At 41.6% G+C, this 26,819-nt stretch overlaps 1 protein-coding gene across 1 annotated transcript in view; it reads left to right on the top strand.

The window, feature by feature from the left end:
• The first annotated feature begins 11,596 nt into the window (after positions 1 to 11,596).
• The window catches only part of vstm2l (V-set and transmembrane domain containing 2 like), a 38,379-nt gene continuing 23,156 nt past the window's right edge, over positions 11,597 to 26,819 (top strand). Inside the window, exon 1 of the mRNA XM_061220581.1 lies at positions 11,597 to 11,966. Coding sequence (XP_061076565.1) covers positions 11,849 to 11,966 — 118 coding nt within the window. The 5' untranslated portion in view covers positions 11,597 to 11,848. The remainder of the gene's footprint in view (positions 11,967 to 26,819) is intronic.

The following is a 26,819-nucleotide window of genomic DNA, read 5'->3' as shown; positions in this document are numbered from 1 at the left end:
TTTCAGTTTGAAAAGGTGTGTTTTTAGTCTGCGTCGAAATAGGGGGAGGGATTCTGCTGTCCTGACAGTGGTAGGCAAGTCGCTTTTTACTTCAGAATAAAAGGTTCAGCCCTGACTCATAGAAGCCCTAAATCACCTGGGTCTGGGCCTTGGTAAGCATGTTCTTAAAAAGTAACCAGGAATAATCCAAAAGCCTTTCAAAACTTTTTCAGTCTTTTGTATATGATTTATAAACAGCAAATAAAAAGCAATCTTGCTCAAATTTGCAGAAAAGTTTCAAGATTAACTCTTACCATTTAGAGTTCAGGTTTGCATTTGATCACATACAGATTCATTGTAAGACATTTAAGCCAGGGTTGCCCAAATTTTTCCACCCCACTGTATATATGGCCTGTGAGAGGACTGGGCTGGGTTTCCGCACGCAGGAGTGTGGAGGATATTCTGCCATGCCAAACGTGCAGCGGGAAATTCTCCTCGTCAAATCTGTAGACAGATATAATGCTCCTATTGGGGATTCCACCAAAGTATATTGTATTGTTCTAGAGTAACAACTTGGTTTATCACAAAGAAATATGACTGCATCTGTGATCGTGTTCATATTTTAATGATTTGCTTTTTTCTTAAGGCTGTTAAAATCTGAGTATAGCCTACTATTAAATCTGCCCTCAGTCTTCACTCGTTAATCTAAAGCATAATGCATTTGATTTTACACACATACTTAATCATGCCATAGCATAGTGATACAAGTAGGGAAGAAACCATAGTTTTCAATATATTTAATGATATCAAAATTTCTAAATATTCTGAATGCAAAACAATCATATTTTCACTTCAAATGTAATTGATAATTGGTTTTAAATGATTTATGGTTTATTTCCGTCACTATCTACCATGTGAATGTCATTTACAACAGTTTTTCTCTGCACGAAACATGAAACGTGTCCAGAGAACAAACGAGAGGAAAAGACCAGGCCTTGTTCTGTACATAGTAACTGAAGTACTGAAAGTCTGTAAATTTATGTTCGGATGGCGATTAACCCACTGGATTAACAGGTGAATAGTGAATAGTCTCCATCATTGCTTTAAGTACACCTTACTTTAAGTACAATACCTTATCTCAATACTAAATAAATAACATTAAAAACCACTTAAACTGAACAACCTTGGCTTGTCATTTTAACACAGCCGGAACAAAATGTCTGCAATACGGCACGGAAGATCAATATAGGCTGTTTTCATCCAGTCTCTAAATTTGGCAGAAGCGAACGCATGCCTGCCGGCTCAGACTTGCTCAGAAATCTTCCTCTGGGGTCGACCGTCACGTCTCTCTCCACCGCCACGGAGCCCCTTTCAGACGGAACATTCAGCGAAGCCTCATCCCTCTGCTTTTTCCATTAGCCATAGAGTCCCAGAGTTAACATGATCAGGTTTCCAGCTCAGCGGCCTGTCTCCACCACTTAGCACAGGGAGTCGGGGAGCAGAACGGGTGTCACAGCCTCCTTCAGATGCAGATGCCCGCGTGCGTCTGCTTCAAATTAACTTGCACCTCTGCGGTCGGGAGCTGAGGAGTTTTCAGGGGGGAAGGGTGCGCTTGTGGATATGAATAAAATAACTAAAAATGAATGGATGGAGGGAGGAGGGAGGAAGGTGAGTGCACATGGACTACATTCAATTAGTTCAGTCAGTTAGTTCAACTCATGAACAATTAAGCAGTATTTATTGAGGTTTAATGTAAATGCAAACTTTGGTGTCGGTTCTGCCTCTCAGTACTCCCTGTTGTAAAGTCTTCCAAACAGGGAGGGGCTACAAACCTGGCCCATGGAGATCTTAAGAAGCAGAGCTCACTGGTGGATGCTGCGGTGGTGGTGGTACAAATGCTTTGAAGGCATGAATTAGGAATAGCAGACTAATTAGAGCAAAAGCAGCTAGCAAAAGTATGCAATGGTCAACGGTAGCAGTCAAAAACAGGCAGTGCAGCAGACAGGCAGCACAATGGCTTTAGCAGGCAGAATGAACCAGGCAGCAGGGCAGCTTTGTATGATTGCATCAGGGCAAATGTAGCATCAGCTAGCAGGCAGCATAGCATGGAGCGTGCACAATGAGCAAGGGCCTAAACAAGTAAGGTTGATTCTTTATATACAGTTAGGTCCGGAAATATTTGGACAGTGACACAATTTTCATAATTTTGGCCCTGTACGCTACCACAATGGATTTGAAATTAAATAATCGAGATGCAATTGAAGTGCAGACTTTCAGCTTTAATTTGAGGGTATTTACATCAAAATTGAAGGAAGGGTTTAGGAATTGCAACAATTTTCATACATAGTCCCTTCATTTCAAGGGACCTAAAGTAATTGGACAAATGAATATAATCATAAATAAAATGTTCATTCTTAATACTTTGTTGAGAATCCTTTGCAGGCGATGACTGCCTGAAGTCTGGAACCCATGGACATCACCAAACGTTGGGTTTCCTCCTTTGTGATGCTTTGCCAGGCCTTGACTGCAGCTGTCTTCAGTTGTTGTTTGTTTGCAGGTCTTTCTGCCTTACGTTTTGTCTTAAGCAAGTGGAATGCATGCTCAATCGGATTGAGATCAAGTGATTGACTCGGCCATTGTAGAATATTCCACTTCTTTACCTTGAAAAACTCCTGGGTTGCTTTCGCACTATGTTTTGGGTCATTGTCCATCTGTACTGTGAAGCGCCGTCCAATCAACTTTGCTGAATTTGGCTGAATGTGAGCAGACAGAATGTTCCTATAGACTTCAGAATTCATGCGGCTGCTTCCGTCTTCTGTCATATCATCAATAAACACTAGTGACCCAGTGCCATTGGAAGCCATGCATGCCCATGCCATCATACTGCCTCCACCATGTTTTACAGATGATGTGGTGTGCTTCGGATCATGAGCCGTTCCAAGCCTTCTCCATACTTTTCTCTTCCCATCATTCTGGTACAGGTTGATCTTAGTTTCATCTGTCCAAAGAATGCTGTTCCAGAACTGGGCTGGCTTTTTTAGATGTGTTCTGGCAAACTCTAATCTGGCCTTTCTATTCTTGTGGCTTATGAATGGTTTGCACCTTGTGGTGAACCCTCTGTATTTGCTCTCGTGAAGTCTTCTCTTTATGGTAGACTTGGATAATGATACGCCTACTTCCTGGAGAGTCTTCTTCACTTCACTAGATGTTGTGAAAGGGTTCTTCTTTACCATGGAAAGGATCCTGCGATCATCAACCGCTGTTGTCTTCCGTGGACGTCCAGGCCTTTTTGTGTTGCCGAGTTCACCAGTGCGTTCCTTTTTTCTCAGAATGTACCAAACTGTTGATTTGGCCACTCCTGATGTTTCTGCTATCTCTCTGATGGATTTTTTTCTTTTTTCGCAGCCTAAGGATGGCCTGTTTCACTTGCATTGAGAGCTCCTTTGACCGCATGTTGTGGATTCACAGCAACAGCTTCCAAATGAAAATGCCATACCTGAAATCAACTCCAGACCTTTTACCTGCTTAATTGATGATGAAATAACAAGGGAATAGCCCACACCTGCTCATGAAACAGCTTTTGAGTCAATTGTCCAATTACTTTAGGTCCCTTGAAATGAGGGGACTATGTATGAAAATTGCTGCAATTTCTAAACCCTTCCTCCAATTTTGATGTAAATACCCTCAAATTAAAGCTGAAAGTCTGCACTTCAATTGCATCTCGATTATTTAATTTCAAATCCATTGTGGTAGCGTACAGGGCCAAAATTATGAAAATTGTGTCACTGTCCAAGTATTTCCGGACCTAGCTGTAGCTCCTCCCATTAGACGTAAGCATTTTGTGAGGGGGCGGCACTTCTCGAGTTGTCTGCCCGAACTAGCTCTGCAGGCTTCACATCATTTGGGTTTAGTTGTTTCCCAGTTACATTCATGTTGGTCTTCACCTCCATATCTGTATAATGATGGTTTCTTTCTTACTTTTGTCTCATCACCATCTCCATAGTGCATCCGATGACACCCCAACCCTATTCTAAATGAAGTAACACTTCACCTTTCTGCTGTTGACAGCCTGTCAGTACAATTCTTCAGTCTGAGAGAACCAAATAACCCTTGTACATTCATACACTCAGGAACATTTTCTACTTCCTGCATGCACAAAGAAATAAAAGCATGCTTGAACATTAAGAGTTCAGTCCTGAGTCAGACCTCAGCTCCTCCTGAGCCCTGTTGTGGCGTTAATGCAATGTTTTGAGCGATCTCTCTCATAGCATACTAATGGGGAGACAGAACAAATACCAAGGACGAGCAGCCAAGCAGCCCTCAAGCTTTTATGCCCGTGAGAAAGGTCTAACTAAATGGAAGGAGAAGTGAGGTGTCTGAGGCTTCTTGGGTTATGTTCCATATAAATTCAGAGATAAATGACAGTGTTGTAAAGTGTCTTGGTTCATCTGCTCTCTGTACAAGTAAGCTATACATCCATGTATTGTATATACATACTGTATTGTCACTTCCTTACATGAGTGCTGTCAGCCCAGAGGGTAGGAGCTATATGCAGTATGCAATGGCGGCTGGTGGCGATACTGGATGGGGGTGCAAAAGACGAAAAGTGTAATATCTATCAATAGATCACGCTCCAGCATTGCATTTGAAAATATGCCATTCAAATATATGCAATTTGATGAATACTTTTATTCAAAGCACCTTACAAAACTATGAGCTCATTTTATAAGGATGGCTGGCACCAATGGGGATTGAATCCATAACCTTGGCAGTGTTATTGCTGTGCACAACCACTTGAGCTACAGGAATACAATATAGGCCCCGACTCTATTAGAGCAATATATCAACCTTTATTTGACTAGGAAGTCACATTGAGATTAAAACCTCCTTTACAAATGAGACCTAGCCAAGACAGGGTCAAATAGCAGCATAACAAAATCACAATCACGAGACCATTACAATACAAACCGTGAAACCAAGCCTTCCTATAGTCGGTGCACTAAAAGATGAATTTCTATAGCTAAACCGTCAGTAATGTAGCCTACCAAAGCACGATCACAAACTGGCTAACGCATGCCACATCTGTCGTCTCCGTTTGCATAGCCACAAATGTTGCCTTTGATATTTCATTAACCAGCTATTTTCCATTAAAAAGTGAACATACAGTCAACCAGCTCATTTTGACTTGTCTCTGACGTGTAACTTCGTGATTGCTGTGTTAAACAAGTGATCGGCTAACTGGCTATCTAAAAAAATAACTTGTCAACCAAGTCTAGAAACATGCCCCGGCGTAATGATGTGGTAGTTTCATGCTACCCATGGCAAATCTAATTTGTGTGCTCCACGAAATTTTATACAATCCACAATTTGTGACAGTGAGTGTTTTTTTCTTTACAAGTTAAAATTAGCTACCTCCATCAAGCTGACAGGCTATGTTAGCTTTACATAGCATTGACAGATTGATGCTATTTCCAATAAAGTTTGGAAATACTTTATTAGAAATTAAGTTTCCAAATGTTCTCCAATAAACGTTTCAAATCTGTAATGCCTTGCTGAGTCCATGCTGTGTCTACTCCAAAAAGCAAAACATGGGAAGCAGAAAAGCCGATTCTTAGGTACACTCGCTGTTATCTAACCAGTCCTTTCGTTGAAACCAAGAAACACAAAACTTACGATTTTGTCGTTTGTCCTGTTGCCTAAACTGTACATCATTTGGTCGTTAATCTATTTGCATCTTAGAAAACGTATGATTAGCGAAGTACATAGTCTACCATGTTCATATTTGTGCCCGCCATTTCATTAATTCGCCACTACTCACCCGCCTTCACTGGATAACAAATTGAAGGGGTGTGTCACACACAGACCTTCAGACTGTAACAGGCTGAATAAATGTAACCAAAATTTATATCAAATCGAGGGGGAGTGTCACTATATGGTCAGCATATTACACTTGACATTGTAATATGCTGACCAGGGGTTGAGAAAAAGTAGCTGTGTAGCTAAAATATTGGTAATATCCTATGTTTTTCTTATGACCCTTAGATGGTGCTGTTGTTTTTGGGGTCACCGTAATTCAAACTAAACCGTTTAAATTAATTTATTGACATGAAATAAGACGACAAACGAGACTTACACAAGGGTCATTTTTAAAAACATATTTTCAAAAGGAAAACACATTTATACCAGCCGCCACTGACAGTATGTATGCTGTTATTTTCCGGAAAACATTCATTTCCTCTGTAATTTGACTTAACCATCACATTTTCTGTCATCTTTTCAGTTATTTGTTAGAAACAAATCATTGTGGGTCTGGCAGTCACACCTGTCCCACGGTGGATGCATCATTGTATACTTCACCAAAGGGGGAAATGAGGAGGGATCACATTGGGAATCATAAACAATCTGTTGTCCCTGACATGGCTGCCTGTTAACCCCTTCCAGGACACAAGGAGTCAAATGGACAAGGAAGGAAGCATCAAAGGATGCTTTCTTTAAAGTATCCAAATGCAGCCAATGAGTAGTCTTCTCTGTTGGCACAAGATGCATGAACGATTAATCTGTTAATTCACTGTATTAAATTAAATGTAGTTACACAATTTGCAGTTGCAGGTCTTCAGCAGGGGGTGATTCTATTTTCTTTCAGAATTGGAGTTGAATCTGTACCTCTAGCCTCCAGCAGTGGGAGATACCTCTGACAGAGCAATGCAATTTTTCAGAGCATCAGACAATAAGGGGAATATTATGATTGGTGTCATCTCAGGAAAAACACAGTTAGGGAAATTCATTTTTAGGTGAAATATGTTTCTGGAATTAGCCTCCGAAAAAAGCCCCTTGCAACCCCGCTGAACAGCTTGGAGCTCCGATCGTGATGAACGGCACCGTTGGTTACTGTGCCGCTGGTGCACTGCATGTGTTCTCAGCCGTGCTGTCAAACTTAAAATGCAAATGGGAAAGTAGCTGCCAGCCAGCGTGAATATTGAAATTCAAGGGCATCATTTCCGCTGTGATGCCTGTCAGGGGGTGGGTGAGTTATCGGTGCGGCAATCCGGCTCATCGGTGACTGGGGCATTCCCGCAGGAGGCAGTCCATGTGCAGACTAACATCTGCTGCAAGGGAGCTGCGCTCCTTACTCTAATACTGCTAATAACAGCTAGCAGGCCCCGTTTGCTAATTTCCTTGGCACAGTTTGTTAGGGAGCGTGTCACCCGCTCCCCTAATCGCTGATTATGACTCCAGCAGTTGAAGAGCAATTTCACAGCAGAAAGGACGTGGAATAATTGTTTCTTAGTGATTATATCAAGCAAGCATTGTATTTTATTCACATACTTATTTATTTATTTTTGTCTGTTGCTGTGAATTTAATTATTGACAAAACCTAAATTTACGCAGTGCCAGTCCCCGGTTATAAAGACGGATAAACAAAGATCATGGTGGGAGCGCAGGGCACAAACCACAGGAAACTGATAGCATGAAGCAAATCCAACCTCTGGGCTTTCACATTATCCTGATTATAAGATTGTAGATGGGGGGAAATGCTAGCGCTCATTTTGTTCAAGGGTGAACAACTTGCAGCTCTGATTTACATGGATAGAAATGTAGTGCTAAAATGTGTTCTTGATGTAATCACGATTACAGCATTTTAGATTAATACTGCATGTCTAATGCTGTACTGCCATCAAATCATGAGAATTAGAATTTGATTTCAACATATTGCACATGGAGGGAAGTACATATAAATGATGATTCTTTGTATTTTCCTGCTCTAATTTCTGTTAATTAGAAATTACTGAAATGCAGGAAGGAGGCAGGTATCAAAACCAGATTCACTGAATCACTGAGAAGAGTGTAAGCCACAGCTCTATGATACCAGCCCCTTTGTTATCACTTGCTCACAGTTCAATTATTCATGTTGCCTTAAACTTCCACTGCATTTAGCTGTCCTTACGCGGATTACAACCGATTTCAGTTACATACTTTACAACTGCAGTGTTATCAGCTCAATTTTTAACACTGGATGTTTTGTATCTACCAATAAGGCTAAACACATATATCTGGTGCAGTTTATAGAAGTCTGTGGTCATGCATCTTCATGAATATTCAGTGCATTGTTGTAGGGGACTGGGCTTGTAAGTCAAAGGTTGTAGGTTCACGTTTCATCTGCAGTGCTGCCATTGCACCCTTAATCTGAACTGCCTGCTGCTGTCAAATATTCAGGTGTACAAATTGATTTCTGGATAAGAGCATCTGCTAAATTCTGAAAAAAGGAAAACCGGCAATGACCATTTGGTTAGTTTAGAAAAGAAGTGCTCAGGGTGGTTGAGGCCCGATATTCTTCACTCCAGGCCTCTTTGTCATTTTGAAGTGGCGCATTCTAAATGCAGAAACTTGCAACAGAGATGGTCTCTTAGTTAATAAGCCATACTTGCGTGTACATGTCTGTTCATGATGCTTAGTTTAGACAGGTGTTTGCAATTGAGACCCCATGGAGAGAGCACACCGTAAGCTGAAGTAGAGATATCAATCTGTGGCCTGGTTCTCTTCAGCTGAAGAGCAGAAGTAACCTTTCAGAGTACACAGACCCACAATGTTCTCTTCCCAGACGCAGAGTGTCATGAGGAAGGTCCAGTCCTTTCTTCACCTGGCTGGCAGGATAAGCATTGATCTAGATGGATCCATCTTCATCTTATAACTGCCTGGCCTCCATCTTTGTAAAATGCTTCCCCAATGTTTGCAATGTGCACTGGTGTGTGTGGTGTTTTAGCCCTTTGACAGCATATGCAAGTGTTTTATTTCTCATTGTGAAATTATTACAGTACAACTGGGGGTAATAATGATTACTGCATGCATTTATGGTGACTGGACCTTAAATTCCAAGGGTAGCTTTTTTAGTTGTTGAATTTCCTAAACATTGTGTAATGGTTGCCACAGGGACTTTGGACATTGACTGTACTAGTGGCTTTTCATTTCCTAGTGTAATTTCATAATTATTACTGTGACAATGCAACATTTTATGGAATGTAACATCTGCTTCCGTGTCTTATGTGAATAGCTGTGCTAGGACACCCGAAAGTAATGTTTTTTTTTTTCTTGTTTTTTTTCTTCTTTTTTTTTATCAAATAAATGCAGTTTTGAAAATATGTTGTATTTTCAACGGCTTAGTTCTACATTTGGTGACACTGTGGCCCAGTGTATAACACTGTCGCCTCACAGCAAGAAGGACCTGGGTTCAAATCCCAGTTTGCATGTTCTCCCCATGGCTGAGCGGGTTCTCTGATTTCCATCCACTGTTCAAAGACATGCAGGTTAGGCTACTTGGGGAGGGGGGCTTTGCTGCCAAAGAGCATGTGAGCTCAGTCAACGTACCCTGTATAAATAAAGGTTGACTCTCATTGCTTGGAGATTCATGGCCTGTTCACACCCCTACCTACAACATAATGCAAGCTAAAACTGTCTCAAACCAATCAGATTGTGAAATTTCTTTTCTTTTTTTTTCGCAACCAAAATGTACCAAGTGTCCAGACATTTTTCTGAAGATAGAACGTACATAGTCTGAATTTGGAATATAGAAGCTAGACGCGAGGTGACACGAAAATAAAACAAAAATTCAAGGTCTGGAGACAACTTCCATTGTGCAGTAAATGACACTGCTAGTTTGTCAAATCTGAGTGCCTCTCGTAATAATTAAGATAATTACCCATATAATGTCTTTTTGCTGCCGGCCTTCTCGCTCCAGCAGGCAACAGAGACATTTTCAATATCACCATATGAATATTCATTAGTTTCAAAGACGCGACTAATATTACAATCATCTCCTGATAAACATCTGTAAGGTAATTGGCTAAATTGCATTAATCAGGGAAATTATTTCAGTGGGGGAAAAGATCCAGCATCTGCCTGTTATAAGTGATAACTTTAGTAATCTCAGCGACCCCTCTGTCTTTTTTACAGAGCCGTGTTTAGGCTTACATCATTTTCCGACCCAACTGTAACATCCATATTACACCATGCAGTGTTGATTTGGTGCCATTTCAGCTAACCACGGGGGCGTAATGTGCTTAAGTCTAGTAATCGGTTTCAGCGTGTATTGGCAACAGTTTCCCAATATAAACCATCACGGGTTAGATGGGGTCATCACTAAATGTTGCACATGCGTTATTTATTTATCGATAAGATTAAATGTAATGAGTCGGTGCGTGTGCATGTGTGTGCGTTCTCAAACCACATGTAGGCATATGACGTGAAATAACGATGACGTAATATGGCATGCATTGTTTGGATGTTTTAACACACGTCTATTATACGCTCAGTGAGCACTTTATTCGGCTTATTTCTTTTACTTCTACTGCTGTAGCCTATCCACTCAGATTCGCTAGATAGTAGGTAGGTACAGTGGGAATATCGTCCATTCAAGCGCGTCACTAATTAGATGAGGCATTTGGCTACCTTAAGAGAGTCATACTTACTCCCGCCGTTTACCCGCGCTTCATTGAATTTGTCACTTGTCTGCCACCAACAATCATTCCACGGTCAAAGTCACTTAGATCATTTTTTTCCCCATTGTGATGGTTGATGTGAACTTTAACTGAAGCTCCTGACCCGTATCTACAGGACTGTACGCATTGCACTGCTGCCACACACTTGGCTGAATAGATAATCGCATGAATAAGTAGGTGTAATAAAGTAAAGATGTTCCTAATAAAGTGCTCGGTGAGTGTATACAGCCTAACTAACTAGCAAAGCCTTCGACTCCATATTATTCTAACTGGGAGCTGTTCGGTCCCCCAGTGCTGAAATGCTCTAACTGCAACAGAAGCACCCATTAAATTGTCAACCACGTTTGATGGGTTAATCTTTAAAGAAGCACCGTGTCCCTCAACAAAATAACTGAGGAAAATCTATACCTTATGTCTCAGAATCAATTTCAAATGTGGGTATAGTAGGCCCTACTGTTTTCATATAGCACGGGAGATGAAGCAATTCTCCCTCTACTTTCAGACATGCATACAGAAATTCATTTTAAAACCCATTACAGCCATCTAGTGCCAGGACCAGTCCAAGTCACTGTGAACATTTCCTGGCACCTACAGATGTTAAACATACCGAAACAGATGTTTAACATAAATTCTGACTTCGGCCATTATTTATTCATTTTTTTATTTACACTTCACTTTGGAAATAAAGCAATGTTACATTCTAATGTAAAAAAACGATCTACATAGCGGCTAGGTATTCAATGAGGATTATCTTGTTTGGAAATCACAACAATAGACTGCACGTTTTGTCAGTGCCGAAATATTGTAATTATTGTAAGTAAAGCCGCACACCAGCCACCCACTTCAAAAAATGGACAGGCTTAAATAATGTCTTCACGTGTTTATCACTTACAGAACAATGTAGTTCAGTTTAAATCATCTTCTGCGAATGCGGTATCGGTATCCTTGATTTTACAACGATGTCAATTCATCGACGTGAAAGATATTTTAAGGCTGCAGGATAAATAGTCTCTGTACAGCTTTAAGAATTATAGACTTGTAAAAGTTTAATGAATAAATCACCAATACAGATCCCTCCGCCTAATTGACACCCTCGATGTAAGCCTGGGCACTCTCCTTTTCGCTCTCAGAATCAATCTCCCTCCGCCGCAGTTAGGAGGCACTCAGAATCGAGCAATCTGTCGCGAGGGGAAGCAGTCGTTGCTGAAAGGTGGTGAGCTGCAGCAGTGAGCGCCACAAAAGGCACTTTTCTCCCTGGCCTGGGGTGATTTTATTTTAAAGGGAGGATAGTCCCCCAGGACCTGACTGGATTTCCCCCCGATTCCCTCCGCCTAATGTGAGACTAGCAAAGAAAACTGGAAGCACACACAAAAGCGATGGGAACCTTTGGAGTGATAGTAGGGATTTTACATTACGCAGGACTCTACATCCAACTTAGCGCCTCGTCCAGACAAGGTGGACACGCTGAGGTAGAGAACCACATCTCTGGAAACGGTACGTAAAAATGCTCCCTGAAGCTAGTATAAACAAGGAGGAAAAATATAAAAGTAATTGCGCAGGGTAGTCGGTGGTGAGATCCGTATTTTGAATGACAGCATGAGGTGAATGTGGGTGTAGGGTGGGGTTTCTTTATGACTAATATTTTCGAGCTATTTTACCCTGATTTAAAATTGTGCCGTGAAAAAGTGGGCTGTGAGGGGGGTAAAGGGCATTAGCATCCGAGCCCATGACTGAATCCGCTCTGAACTACAAAAGCTCGTTAGTCGCTAATAATTTCCCTGGTTTTAATGATCAAATCGGGATTACAATAAAGGACCAAATCCATTTCCGTGCATTTCGTTTCCTTCACTGGAATATAGCGTTGTTAGTTATCAATATTGTTGCTACTGGTGCGCTGCTGGAGTGTCGCGCACCCGTCAAATGTCTTTGGTTATAATAGAATGTTTCTGAGATGAACCTGGAGGACTGCCGTTTTCGCGGCGTGCGTGGGTTTTTCTGTCCTGTGTACCTTGCCACACTGTTTTGGGAGGGAGGTACTGGACTCAATGAAAATTATTTTCTTCTTTGACTGATGACGGAAGCAATTAACCTACATGACATTTTTATATTTTTATTCTATTCATTATATTATAATATTTTTTTATGAATAGGCTAAATCACATAAAGTAGCCTGCAACTCGCCTTAACTTCAGCACTGTACACTAGATAACAGATACTTGAAACAGACGTGATGATGGCTAATAATGTAATATGGTTTAATTTGAGTGAATTGCATGGATGAGTAGGTTCAGGTTTTTCCTGTGATGCAAGTTGTTGATAGGAAAATTAAACTGCATGATGTTTTAATTATCTTGGGGAATCAACCAGTTGTGCCAGAACTGTGGTTCAAGTTGCAAATCTGGACACTGTTAGTCAGTAACGTTTTGAAGGAACCACACTTTAAATGTAAATCTTAAAATATGCACCCTTTCCTCACACAGTTCATATATTAACTAATAATCAATTGGTACATTTATTGTGGATTTAGCATTTAGTGATAATTAAGGTTGTCTCAAGGGTACAGTGGCTGTGCCTGTGCATGGGATTTGAGCCTGCAGCCTCTTAGCACCATATACTCGATGAAGATATTTGCAATCTGCTATTTTTTTAGATGCAACTAGCTTTTTGCTACAGCTTTGCATTGACTTAAGAGTCATAAGACATGAGTTTTACCAGAATGGAGTTTCATTATGAGCGATATGAATGCCTTCTCCACTCAGACGTGTGACTGGCCTATAGCTTACAAGATTAAAAAAAAATATATATATATATATATATTTCTTTTAAAAACATGGTTCATGGAACTATTGTAGGTTACAGCAAGATCAAATGAACAGACACATATTTTCTTGAAGAGCCTGAGGCAAACATACACCACAAAATGCTGTTTCAACATCCTGCGAAATATTTAATAAATGATAGCTTTAATATGCAACTCTAAGGTACTGGGGTTGTTAATCTGGCAGGGTTGTTGATTTTATCGTGCAGCATTCCAACGGTGGTCAGAGTTCATGTACAGTGTTCCCTGATGTTGACGCTCGCGCTGTTTGTGCGACGTTTTCTCCAGGTCCTCGCTAATTAACTGCCGACACACGGCAAAAGAGAAAGAATCAATCAACCTTCAACCGCGGGAGTGATAAATCAATACTGTCATTGTAAATTAGAGGGGGAGGGTATACGTCAATTCAAGCATCTTGAGTTCCTTAAGTCGCCCCTTGCAGCTGCATGTGATTGCCATTAAGGCGTCTGACCGATTAGCGATGTATGATATAACTGTGGCATGGCTTAACGTTTATTGTTAAGTAGGAGTCAGGGCCTGCAAGTGACTGTATGTACAAAAACTGCATGAGGATGTGGAGGTAGCAGCTGGCCAATGTGGTATACATTCCTAAAGGACATATATCGATATGTAGTGCTTTGTTAACAGGCATTAGCTAAATGTGTATAAGCTTTGCAGTAGGCTTTGTATTTAGACCTAATTGGGTGCCGTTGTATGCCTTCATGAAATTGCTGTGATGAACATTTAATTTTAGCCATTGCAGAATATCACCAGGTTTTTTTTTTTTTTTTTCAATTAATGTAAAATGCTTACAGAGCAAACTGGGCTTGAAAAGGGTGAGTCATGGAATGATGTAAAAACATTATAAAGTCTTTGTTAGCAGAACCCAAATCATTCTAGTATTTGTCATGATTACTATGACTACTATTATCTTGATCCTTGGGACGAACTGTTTATCTCAATCAATTTGGTTTAATTCAATATTGATTGATATTATTAATTGATTTTAATCTTCCAGATTTAACCACCCTGTGGAAAAGTATGTGCCGTAAGGTGTGTTTGTATTGCGGTAAAAGTAAAGGTTATTCTGCCAGTTTCCACGAAGGACTGCCCTTTCAACATACTTGAATACCTGTCTTAATTTTAATAGCTTAGCAAATAAATCAACTATTGTGAATGAGCCGTGTGTTGCTATGAGTATGAGGCATAAATTAAAACAAAATATTAAATAATGTTTACTTTTACATTTTGTGAGCAGAGGCACACATCCAACAATGTATTTCTTCAAGAAAATGACAACTTGATTAAATGAGTTCAGTGAACCATTGCACTCTGTAGTTCCCCAACACCAGACATTTATTTTCCTATAAATTGCCTTGCTCAAGCCAAGCTTGAAGCTGAAGCTGCAATATTTGCAGAATGGTCTCACTTCATATTATAAATATAAGTAGTACTAAAACCATTACAATGAATAGAACAAAATGGGTTCAGAATTGCATTGCTTCCAATGATCCATTGACCTCCGCCTGAAAGCCTCAGTCGACATATGTTGGATGGGGTGGGGATCAGGGTGGGGTTACTGGTGGTGGGGGTGTGGGGGTTAGCAGGTAGGGTTGGGTTTAAACAAACTTTAGGTGCCAAACACCACACAACCTATACCATGGATACCCAAAATATGACTCTGGATGGCTGCAGAATTCGCTGATTTTCCACAAATAAAGCTGTAAATGCATTTTAGAGAGGACACTGGTGGAATATTGATTCAGTTCTCACTCTCTTCAGATGAAAGGCAACAGAGATAAAGTACCGTTAACTAGTCCAGTCCAAACTGCATTTATACCCTCCACATCTCATAAGGTTATCATGCATTGACGTGGCCAGTTCACGTGGTAATATCTTTCTACCCCCTGTCTGTTAGACTTTTACAACCGATATACATCCACATACTGTGGGGTACACTGGATTCAGTTAAAATTCACATCCTTAACTTTGCATAATTAAATGCAGTTTTACTTTTTTTAATTGAAAGTGTGTGGTTCATTTATTTTTGTGATGACTGAAGTCACCAAACTGTGTTATTGAAGAAAAACACTAGGAAGTGCACAAGTCCAAAGTTAAGGACAAATGCGGTTGAGCCCTGGCCATTGTTTATGGTGGCTTTGACAGAACACCGTATGACATAATGAGCCAGTTTCACAGACACCAGCCCAGCCCAGGGTGTGCTTTCTTTACTTTCTGTTTGTTAAGGTGACATACATTACTCAAATTGGTTAGTATGCTGTATAGCCTAAAATCTGAGAAGGTAAGTGAACACATTTCACATGCAGCACATGATAGGCGACAGTTAATTTATGTATATAAGAATTTTTGGTATCTAATGAGTTGCATAATTAATATTGTATAATTGATACCTTGTTTTACAAATAAGTTTGTATTTTCATCAGAACTGCATTGATCAAATTTGAACAAGAAAAGGATGACATTCAAACTACAAACATTTGCGGCAGCAACAAGAAATAAACATGTCAGTTTCATTGTGATACATTTATCAGAAATGTATTTTTTCCATTGCTATACAGTATTTCCATTGGCAATTCTATGAGCCTTTTATTAGCCCTGTCAGTCAGCAAAGTTGACACTGAGTAAAATGGCTTCGATTGATTCTCAAGTTAAGCGTATTCTTAAAATCAATCTGATGCATCCCCTGTCCAATGATCCTGCCTCGGTTTCTCTCTGATAACGATGCTTAACCTGTGATCACCAAGTCTGCTGAATGATAAAGGTGCGTGGCTGCTATCAGAGCTTAAGTTTCTGTCAGAAGCGTGTGTCCATTTAATATATTTCTTTCACATAGAAGTTGTCAGCACGAGTGTATGAATTGTGTTTCAGATAGCAGTTGATAGAGTTGAGGCAGCTCCTGTGGAATGATAAAGCTGCTTTGTGCCAATGACAGGCACTTGCTCAGTGGCATAATAAACCAGCATAAAGCATCCCTTTCTCCACTGGACGGAAATCACCGGAAGCACTTTCAGCTTGTGTGCTGCTGTAAATATTAGCACTAGCTCTTGTTTCAATAGAAAACTGAATTAACACGGTGTAAACCAGTTCGACATGGATTTGCTCGGATCTTTGGGAAAAAAAAAATTAATTAACATTCATGAAGACGGGAGGGGATGTAATTAAAAAGGAGTGAAACTAGTTCCTTCTCCAGCACAAGTCCTGCTCCTGGGGGAGTTAAGGGAGATGTGTAATGATGGGGAGCTCATTTATAAAGCACGGGGTGCAACTGTGTTTATTTAATTCTTTGTTTGTGATGGAGCAAAGTTATTTCTGCTTCGTAAAGAAATGGGTACACCCCAGGAAAACTGAAGCCGCGTGGGTTTAAGCTCTGTGACAGCCCTTTCCCTCTGCGGGGAGACTCACACAGACGCTGCTGGTTTGCAGAGAGGCCGGCTGGTTTTCCAAAAGTCTACCACTTGGCCTACCATTTGGCAAGTAGGGTGGATTGTACAGATCGCATGTTGGGTCGATTGTCCAGATCGCATGTTGGGTCGATTGTCCAGATCACATATCATCATCATCATCATCATTGGCATTTGGCAGATGCTCTTATGCAGGGCGACATACAAGTGCGAAGTGCATACCAAAAATCAGGGGCAAGTGCGCTGAAAGACCCTCGAGGAATTTCCTTAGCAATTTCAAGTGCTAAGATTACAACAAAGAGTAGGACTATTTGATTAATCTGATTATGGATTATATCTAAAACCGTTTTTATACAGCACAATGATTTACACTTACTTAGCCAAACAAAAGTAGCGAAAATACCATCCTAGCGAACAGAAGTTATTGCTCAAGTAATCGCACACTATTGAGAGAACTGAAAAATAACAACTACTAATCAATTACAGATTACTGGGAGCTGGGGGTGGGAGAGGTTCAGCTTGAGGACATGTGTCTTCAGTCTGCAGTTGAAGGTGCTCAGAGTCTCTGCTGTTCTGACCTCTACGGAGAGGTCGTTCCACCACCGTGGAGCCAGAACAGACAGTAGTCGTGACCGTGAGGTGGAATTGCAGAGAGGAGGATGTGCCCGGCATCCTGCGGTGGCTGAACGAAGAAGTCTGGCAGGCGTGTAGGGTCTGATGATCTTTTAGAAGTAAGCTGGGGCTGACACCGTAACTGCGTGGAAAGCTAGCACCAATGTGCTGCATTCTGGATGAGTTGGAGGGGTCTGCTGGCCGATGCCAGAAGGCCAGCCAAGAGAGAGTTGCAGTAGTCCAGGTGGCACAAAAGCATCACTTGGACCAGGAGCTGGCCATTTATGATCAATTATACAGAACCATGCAGAAATTAATATGTGCATGTATGACCATTGAACGGGACAGCAATGGGTAACATACTGCATTTACTGTAAATACAGCCTTTCTTCTCATGGTCTTTACAGTGTCTTTACAGAATCTCACCTCAACAGTTGGGTGACCAACGATGAGTTAACAGCCATTTTGTTCCAGAATGTTCAGTGAATATTATCAGAGTCGGGATGGGGGGGGGGGGGGATCAGCCAGGCTGGGAGTTTGACCAGGAATAGCTGTTGAAAAACTTGGCCAGTCTCAATTGGGAGCTGGTGGATGTACTAGAAATTGTAACAAGCCAGATGTACAGGAGACTACATTTATCAAAAGCAACACATAAAGGTCACATCATAAATTGTTCTTCACATTCCCTTTATCTACAAAAAGTAATTTTTTTAAAATATATACAACACCAACACCCACACACAGACACTTCCTTTGCATAGTGATTTTGCAACAAAGTACAATTTTATTAGTAAACACATAATACAAAGATTGAGTAAATAACTAATTTCTTTTATGGCTGAATTGATGAAGGGCACCATGGAAAAATGATGGTAGTTTGCAGTACAGGAATTTATATAACTTTGGCCTAAGATGGTAATTATTATGATGGCAGCTGCAGGGTATAAATTATTGTCTGCTCAATGGCCTCACAATGACCAACTAGCTCTAAACATTTTCTTCATTATGCTGCCACATCTTTCGCCTGCCACCTGGTACTGGCCGATAAATATGCCTGCATACATGTTGTAGTACAATGCTAAGTGCATTTCATTTAGACTGAATGAGCACTAGCCAAGTAAAATTCTTCAACTGTTTGAGCTGCTGATCTTTACCGGAACAAGGCTGAGCAGGTTGGTTTTCCATTGAAAATGAGAGGACATCTCAAGCTCTGTAATGGAGGGATCTGGTTTCTTGGGCCCTCTGAATGGTCAGAGGACAGGCCCTTTGGAAAAGGATGGGATAAGGCTTTAACACTTTGAAAAAGCATCTTCTATAGTATAGTCAGTGGTTGACCAGCAGTCAGGGAAGATAGATTTCCGAAGAAGTTCACTTTCGTGGCGTGTAAATGGATTTCTGGCAGACGAGAATGAGTTCACTCATGGCGGGTTTTTGCCATTCTCTTCCATTGTTGTGTGGTGAGATTCTGGCCTCAAGCCTACTGCGATGGTCTACAGAAGAAAGGGCTGAGAAGTCTCCGGAACAACAGTGGTGGACAAGCCCAAAATTGTTCTCACCTTGCCAACTCATATGTGCAGATGGTTAGCCAGGACATCAGAATGAATTCTGCTGGAGCGATAATTGCGCATCCTTCATCACAACAGAGAATCCTTGGGAACGCCTGCAGTGAGCCGGAGGGATTCGGGTTTTTTTAGGGGAAGGCTTATCTCGCGTAAGACACATTCCAGCCGCCAATGCTTCTCTGGGAACGGATCAGAGCGCATGACTGCTGGCAGTAAGCCTCGGCCGGGAAATGCTGTTGATATGAAGGAAGACTGGAGATTTAGCCCTTCAAAAGGCTACAGTGCCTGAAGGTTCTTATAACCCACATCCCTTTTAAGGCCATCTAAAAAAAACACTTGGTTTTGGTTGTCCTGTCAGTGTTCTTCAAAAGAGGGTCACCAGAAGATACCGAGCAGACATTGTTTGGATTAAATGTCCTTCAGCTTTGAGAAGTGTTCCACATCTCGAGTGAAATGAGTTTTATATTGGCATGCCTGGGAAATCACACTGAAATTTGATCATAATGTCGATGTTCTTTAGAACTGTATTTATTGTCCACTTTAGTGGACCAAAGTAAATATGGTTAAGCTACAGATATGGACAATGCCACATTAGGTAGAAAACAGTTAGTACAGGTCTGGAGGAGAGGCGAAACATGAAAAGGAGGTAGATTACCAGCCAGCCCAACAGTGGTCGATTACCAGCAAAACCTTTTAAGTACCCATCTTCTATGTCAACTGTGACATTCCTTTTCAGATGCTATAGAGTATATTTGGAGACACTACAGCCTCATTCATGACTTATTCCTTAGCTTTGCTGAGTGGAAAAAACGAATAGTTGACCTGTCAAAACGTTGATTGAATCCCGGTCTGTGTCCCATTTGATGAGAAACACAGCCTCACAGACATACATCAGGCTCAGGTGACTCCAGCACTAAGACTCCATCTCCCAGGGTCCACCTGCCAGAGAAGACCGGTACCGCGTCTCACCAGCTCTCGACCGCAGTTCCCAGCATGCAAATGGCCACACACTCCTGTCAGTGCAGAGCGCATCCATGCAGAACGCATGTACCGTCACATGAGGGGGACAGGGAAAATTGTCTCAGAGACGCCCGTCCCAGGGGTTATGAAAAATACACTCTCCGAGGCCGCATTTGCTCCAATACCAAAACGCCCATTCCGCCTCTTATTGAGCGATTCCTCTTCCATTATTCTGCCTTCCGCCTTCAGTAATGTCTGAATGTTCAACTGTGAGCCCATATTTCCCAAAGGTGATTTAAGATTCCCCGAAACCGTGAGTCTTGTGCACTCTGACTGGGGATGAGTGATTTTTAACTCGGCACAGCTCGCTCTTATCAGCACCATTGCCGAACGTAGTAGCTATTTATAGTGCGTAAGAAACCCCTGCATGAACTGCAGTAAATATACGTTTCTGTTGACACCCTATTAATTAGATGAATTCAGTTACTGAGAGTGTATTAATTGCCCTGCGATGGACTGGCGACCTGTCCAGGGTGTATTCCTGCCTTTCGCCCAATGTATGCTGGGATAGGCTCCAGCCCCCCTGCGACCCTGTTCAGGATAAGCGGGTTAGGTTAATGAATGAATGAATTAACGGATGAGAGTGTATTAATGTAACTGTTTTTTACGACAATTTTGAAGCAGAAATAATTACTTTTGCATTTGAAATAAACCATATTGGCTGGCATATATCTACTGTATATATGGTATATTTCATATTGCCAATAGTCTAATAGATTGCACCTATCTTAGCAACTCAAGGCTTGGCCTACAGTAGGCCAGGGTGTCTGATGTCTGGTGTCACATTCATTACAGCTGAAGAACATCTTCGCTCCTTCTCCGGACCTTTCTCCATGATCCATGCAGTTCTTTAGTGCAATGACTGAAAACGATTTGGTGGAGATGAAAATGATTTGTTTGTCTTGTTGCCACTTTTGAAGTATAGGCCTATAGCCGCATTCAGATATAAAATTTAAATAAAATACAACTTCAGATGCCTCGTTGCCCCTGTCCACAGCAGCCCATTATGCACTCTGGACCGACCACTCCATTAACATCTGTATGAGAATGAAGCCTGCCTGACTACATTCCTGAATGGTGTGTGCCGTACACACTGTACATCTATCTCATCAGAAATGTGAACGGGAAAGAGACCAGTCAGACTCTCGACGTTGAGGGAATTCAGTTTACATTTTATTTAATGTCTCAACAGCACTTCTACTATCAGATGCACAACTGCAGCGATGACATGTTTCCTGCTTCGCCTGTTGGGGAAGATGGCGAGAGAGAGGTTAGGTTTTCTCACTCCGGTGTGAAGGTAACAATCTGAAATGCTGAAATTGAAGAAACGCCGAGAGAAAACATGCAAAAGACCAGGCACATCATATTCCATTCCACCATGACTGGTAGCTAGGCCGGCACGACTACAGGAGAAGGCCACAAGTTTCCACAGACTTTCATTCCACAGCAAGTGACGACCAGCAGCTCACCACAATGCTGAGGAGCAACCTGACCTGACAATCAGTGCACCCCCCAAACCCCACCAAGGTGACATGCATTTTAATTATAGTGATACGGCCAATGCTAATTACAGTGGCGTGGCTCTGCCGAACCGCCATTCCCTTTGGAGTCAGGGAGCGAGGAGATGGAACGAGGTGACCGAACGTGTTCATCTCATTTCTCTGAGCCAGAATGGCCGGCATCTCCGTTCCCCAGACAACTTCTTTCCCTGTCTTATAGAATTTCACCCCTCCTTTGTTCCTCCTTTAATGAGGCTCCTTACCTGCATGGTACCCTTCTTTTCATTTCCTGCCTCTCACCGACCCCCGCAGAATGGGTGAATGTTCCTCCCTCCCACCAACCCCCGCAGAATGGGTGAATGCACCTCCCTCTCACCAACCCCCGCAGAATGGGTTAATGTACTGAGCACTTTTCACACATTAAAAATATGTCAATGAATATTGTATGGCATTGTCTATGAAAAAGTTCTGTCGGAGCCTATTTCTATCTGGTGTCTGTGTCTAATTACCAGATAAATTTTTAGACCACATAATTTGCATATATTCATCTAGTCTGTAAAATGTATATTGTTTCAGTCTTTTTGAGGTGTTAAGAAAATTAATTAACTATGAGTCAGAACAGATTGTCTTCCTGAGCTTCCAGAAATGCTTATCTTACACACAGCTTAGCTATTTTTGGGCTCTGCTTATTCAAATGCCGGTTTAATTCTATTATTTAAATTTATATCTCTCACCACATGTTGATTTTTGTTATATCCCACCAGTGTAGCAGCTACTGGGAAGATGCACATCTGTTATCCTGCAACAGAGAACTTGCCCCACATCCGTGAGCGGGGAGCGTTCAGCGATGATTAGAGAGCCACTGATAGGTTACCAAGCCACAGTAAACATCTGCGTTGAGCATCCATACTTCTTCAGTAGGTCTCCTCTAATTATCAAGAGGCGCATTGGGTTTAATGTCTTGTCTAAAAGCTAGATGACTCCTGCAGCACCAGTTATGTGATGCAGCATTACATAAGTACATCCATAGGTGCCATAGCATATTATTGTCCTTGGTTTGGCTCCACCCAATCTGTTGTGCAGATGTGGACATATTGCAAGCTTTACTAATAGCAGGGGTTTCCAAACCTTGCCATGCCAAAGCCCTTTAAAATGACCAGGTCGTGGTAGACCAGTCTTTCCCAAACTCCTGCGTAACCCCTGTGGAAGCTGGTTTTTGTTACAACCACAATTGCAATCACAGAACATTAACAAGATTTTCATGTTTTGAGGTATAATTTACCCTCTTAAGCCACATGACGTGAAATAATTTTGACAATGTTTTCAGCAGCCTTGATTGAGCAAGACTTTAGCTGGGACAAAAACCAGCATACACAGGTGTGAGAACTACTGTGGTAGAGGGCCCCTCCCTCTTAGAATTGGTTGAACTAAAATATTTTATCAGGCTTTGTGATGTCAATGCATGGAGCAGGCTTGAGAGGGTTAAGGACAGACTAAATAGAGGTCTGCTTTGGAATGCTTCCTCCAGGCTGAACAGCTGCTTGCACTACCAAGGTCAGCTATTATTCCAGACATTGTTCTGCTGCACAGATTTTTTTGTCCCTCGTTGGGGAAAATGTGCTGTAGCTGCTGTTGCCTGGAGCTGGTATCTGTAGGTAGCGCATGCCTCCAAGTCTTCTTCCCTCTAAATTGATTTCCGAGTGATTTTCTTGGAAAGTGGTAGCAGTGCAACATGCCCCGGCGACCATAAACATGTCCTGTTCTGGAGGGTTCCTGAATTGCTGGTTGACCGTGCATTGCATTGGTGACTGTTTCTTGCTGTGTGCATGCACATGCTCCAGAAAATGTGCAAGAATGAAATCAGAATGAGTGTGTGTATGAGAATGAAATCAGAATGAGTGTGTGTACGAGAATGAAATCAGAATGAGTGTGTGTGCAAGAATGAAATCAGAATGAGTGTGTGTACGAGAATTAAATCAGAGAGACATAAACAGGCAGAAAATGAATAAAACAAGAAATGCATTCCCCAGAACATCGTATCATCTTAAGGGAAAGTGTAGCCTAGTTAATGAGGAAAAGTCATAATGAGGAATGAGCACAAACAGGAAGTTTGTGAGGAAAGAATAGATCAGTTTTCCAGCATGTGAGAAAAGTAGGACTAGGCTAACACAGCGTACCTCTATTGCAGTCTTTCCTATAGCAGCACAACCCAAATGCTAATCTGCAAGGTCGACTGAGACTGTCTTGATGTATCACGGCTTATGAATTGTGACACTTTCTGTAACTGTTATTCTTTGTAATGGAGCATGGTTTATTAATGCTGCCTCTCATCATGAAGCTGTCAAAGAGCCATCTCAACGGCTCTGATGCACAAATCTGAGAACGAGCTACTCCGCAAGATCAAAGCTGTGGACAATGGGTTGCTGAGTGACTATTTCTGGAATCTAAGTTACACCCTTTAACTCTTTAAGCTGTAAGATCACAAATATGTGATTAGAATGGAACGCTGACGTCTAAACGTCTAAGTCATAGAGCAAATATACACTATTGGGGGTCTGCATCAGGCTAGAAATGAGGCACATGCCTGGTAAGTCTTTACGGCATGACCTAAAACAGTCCTACAGACTCTAGCCAAATATTAACCCTGAAATAACAAGCCAACAGCCCCGTACAGCACAATACAAAATGATGCAGTGTTTACCACAGGAAGGCTACTAGTGAGGGTGCTTGCTTCCTTAACATTTAGCATTTATGTTCATGTTTAGCAATGAAATGCAGCAGCTCATACCTGATCTGAGCGCACTGTACATCACAGAACTAAAAATAGGCCAGATACCTGGCCTAATCACAGCATAGAGTACCTTCAGGCCTTTGGGATCAGGTCAGGATGCAGATCTCTGTATTCTCTCGTGTTCTGTAGGGAGCTCTACAGTAGCAGCTAACCAATGCCTTACTTTAAAACCAATATTAAACATGCTCTGGGTTTCAATCCCTATGCTGATATTTCCCTGTTAGAGATCCTATGGTTAGTATTATAAATGTTTTTTTTATGCAGACCGGGATGATTCGCATTAGCAGAAGACTTTAAATTCTAACTCATCTTCTTCCACATTATGGCAACAGCCCCTTTAAGTGTCTATTTTGGAGTCTGACTGCTGATAGGAGATCAGACATCAGAAAGCGCTCCCGTTCTAACAGCCAGTCACTCCATTTTAATCTTACTCAGCCCCTGCGAGTCAGACCGGAGAATAAAACAGGCAATGAAACAGCTGGGCTGATCACCCTCAGTCCAGTGTGCCTGTAGATGAAGCCATGGTCCTGGAGAGCTCCCCAAGCCCTGGTACTAACACCCACCCTGCCCGATATTTCTCTTAATGTGTTTTTCTGGCCTGACAAAAACCAATTGAGACCAACAGAAGAGTTGCTGCTGGGAACCATCTCTTTTGTGATCAGATGCAGGGATTCCATTCTATGGCACTAGCTAAAGCCTAGAGTCAACTTAATGTGGACCTTCTCCTTAAACAGTAGCTTAAATGCAAGCAAAACACAAACTATCTTAATGTCTTAAAATCCAATGTAAAGGAATACAAATAAAGGTGAAATCCAGATGTCTATAATCGCAGAACTAAAAATCTTACAGTGGATGTGCAAATTTTAAAAAATCATGATGACATGATTTATGTTGAGATCTCAACTAAACTGCTTGCTTCACAGCACTGTGTTGGAGATGCCTGAACGCCTGATATCTGCGGATATTAACGGCTGCAAGTCCACACAGGACATGAGAAATGAAAGCGCTACAACAGAGAAATATAAGCCATCAGGCGGCGGGATGTGAATGATGTATGAGCTTTAAAGCACCAAAGTATGGAACGTTTTTACAGTATGGAGCAATGCCAGCTTGTTTTATAGACCTTACAAGTGTTAGAGCCAAGAACCTTGAACAGAGGCGATCAATAAACTAGAATTAACTTCCATAACTTCCCCGGTCAACGTATATTGTCTAAGTTGTGGCAAGTCCCACTAAGATTACTAATCAATAGTTAATTAGATCACACAGCAAGGAAGTGTTTTTTTGTTTTTTTGTTTTTTTGTTTTTTTAAATGGGCCTGAAGGGGAAAAAATATCTAAAGCATACACTTTGTGTGGCGCCAGGATGGCAGTAGTATGGTGCTGTCCACCAGGTGGCAGCACCGACCCTACGGACCAGTCCGTTCACAGCTGTGATTGATTGTAATCACCGTAGCTGTGGCCAAGTACCTCATTATTGTGCTATAAAAGAGGCCGGGTTTTCAGTCCTGTGGAGAAACACGGGGGCTGATTGTTTGTTTGGGCTTAAAGAGTTGTGTGAGGGCATTATTTGTTCTCTTTTTTTATTTAATTTAATGTTAAGAAGCTTTTGGTCTATTTTTGTTTATAAATGGCAGTATGCCACCGATTATTTTTCGTTTTGTGTGGTCTGTGCACCTCGTGACCAGTAGCCACCCCCACCCCGACGTCACATTAGTTTTATAAATGTAAATGTCTGGGTTGTCTTTGTGCTTTCTTTCCTATTCTATTGTATGCATATCAGTGTGTTAAAGATCAGCACTCCCTCCCTGAAGTTCTGGAGGAGGCAGACATCACACATAACCTGGCTTGTCAGACACATCCCCCATATTCTGGGCGCTATGAGCCTAATCAGGTTGACAATCCAATTTGAGATGGTTCCACACATCATTTGGGGGTGTGATTTGCTACTAAAGCAATGGAAAGTTACTGCTTCTGATATGATCCCGATCTTGTCTAGCTGGGGCGGTGATCCAAACCAACTCTGCCACTTACCTTTCACAGCATGAAGGTACCGAGTTTGAATCCAGCCATTTTGTGTCATGTTTGCATACTCTCTCCCTGTCTGTGTGGAGTGCTCCTGTTGCCTCCCACAGTCCAAAAGCATGCAATAGGCTAATTGGAGGATAATTAAATTGCCCTTAGGTACTGTATGAATGTGTGAGTGAATGGTATGACCTGCGCTCCTGGCTCTCGCACACTGCATGCTGGGATAGGCTCCTCACGCACCTCTCCTCTGTATTAGCTGTCTTCTGTGGCTACTGCTTGAGGGGATACAGTGGTGCCATGATTGGTCACACTAAAACCTGCTTAAACGTTGAGTGAAATACAAAGAAAGTCATGTTTTTTTTGCCCATTGGGCAATTCAAAACTGCAGTTGTTAGATTTTTTTCTAAAGAATAGGATAATTTTATTCATTGGTGTGTGTACGTGTGTGTGTGTGTGTGTGAGAGAGAGAGAGAGAGAGAGAGAGAGAGAGAGAGAGAGAGAGAGAGAGAGTGCGTATCTGTCTACTGTGTGATGTAAATGTCCAGATAATAAGTTCAATTGGCAGTTTGGCACACTTTATTGGCTTCAAATGATTC

This window comes from Conger conger, chromosome 14 (genome assembly GCF_963514075.1).
Source record: "Conger conger chromosome 14, fConCon1.1, whole genome shotgun sequence".
NCBI lineage: Eukaryota > Metazoa > Chordata > Actinopteri > Anguilliformes > Congridae > Conger > Conger conger.
Note: the sequence above shows the minus strand (reverse complement) of the source record. Positions and strands in the feature narration are given on the sequence as shown.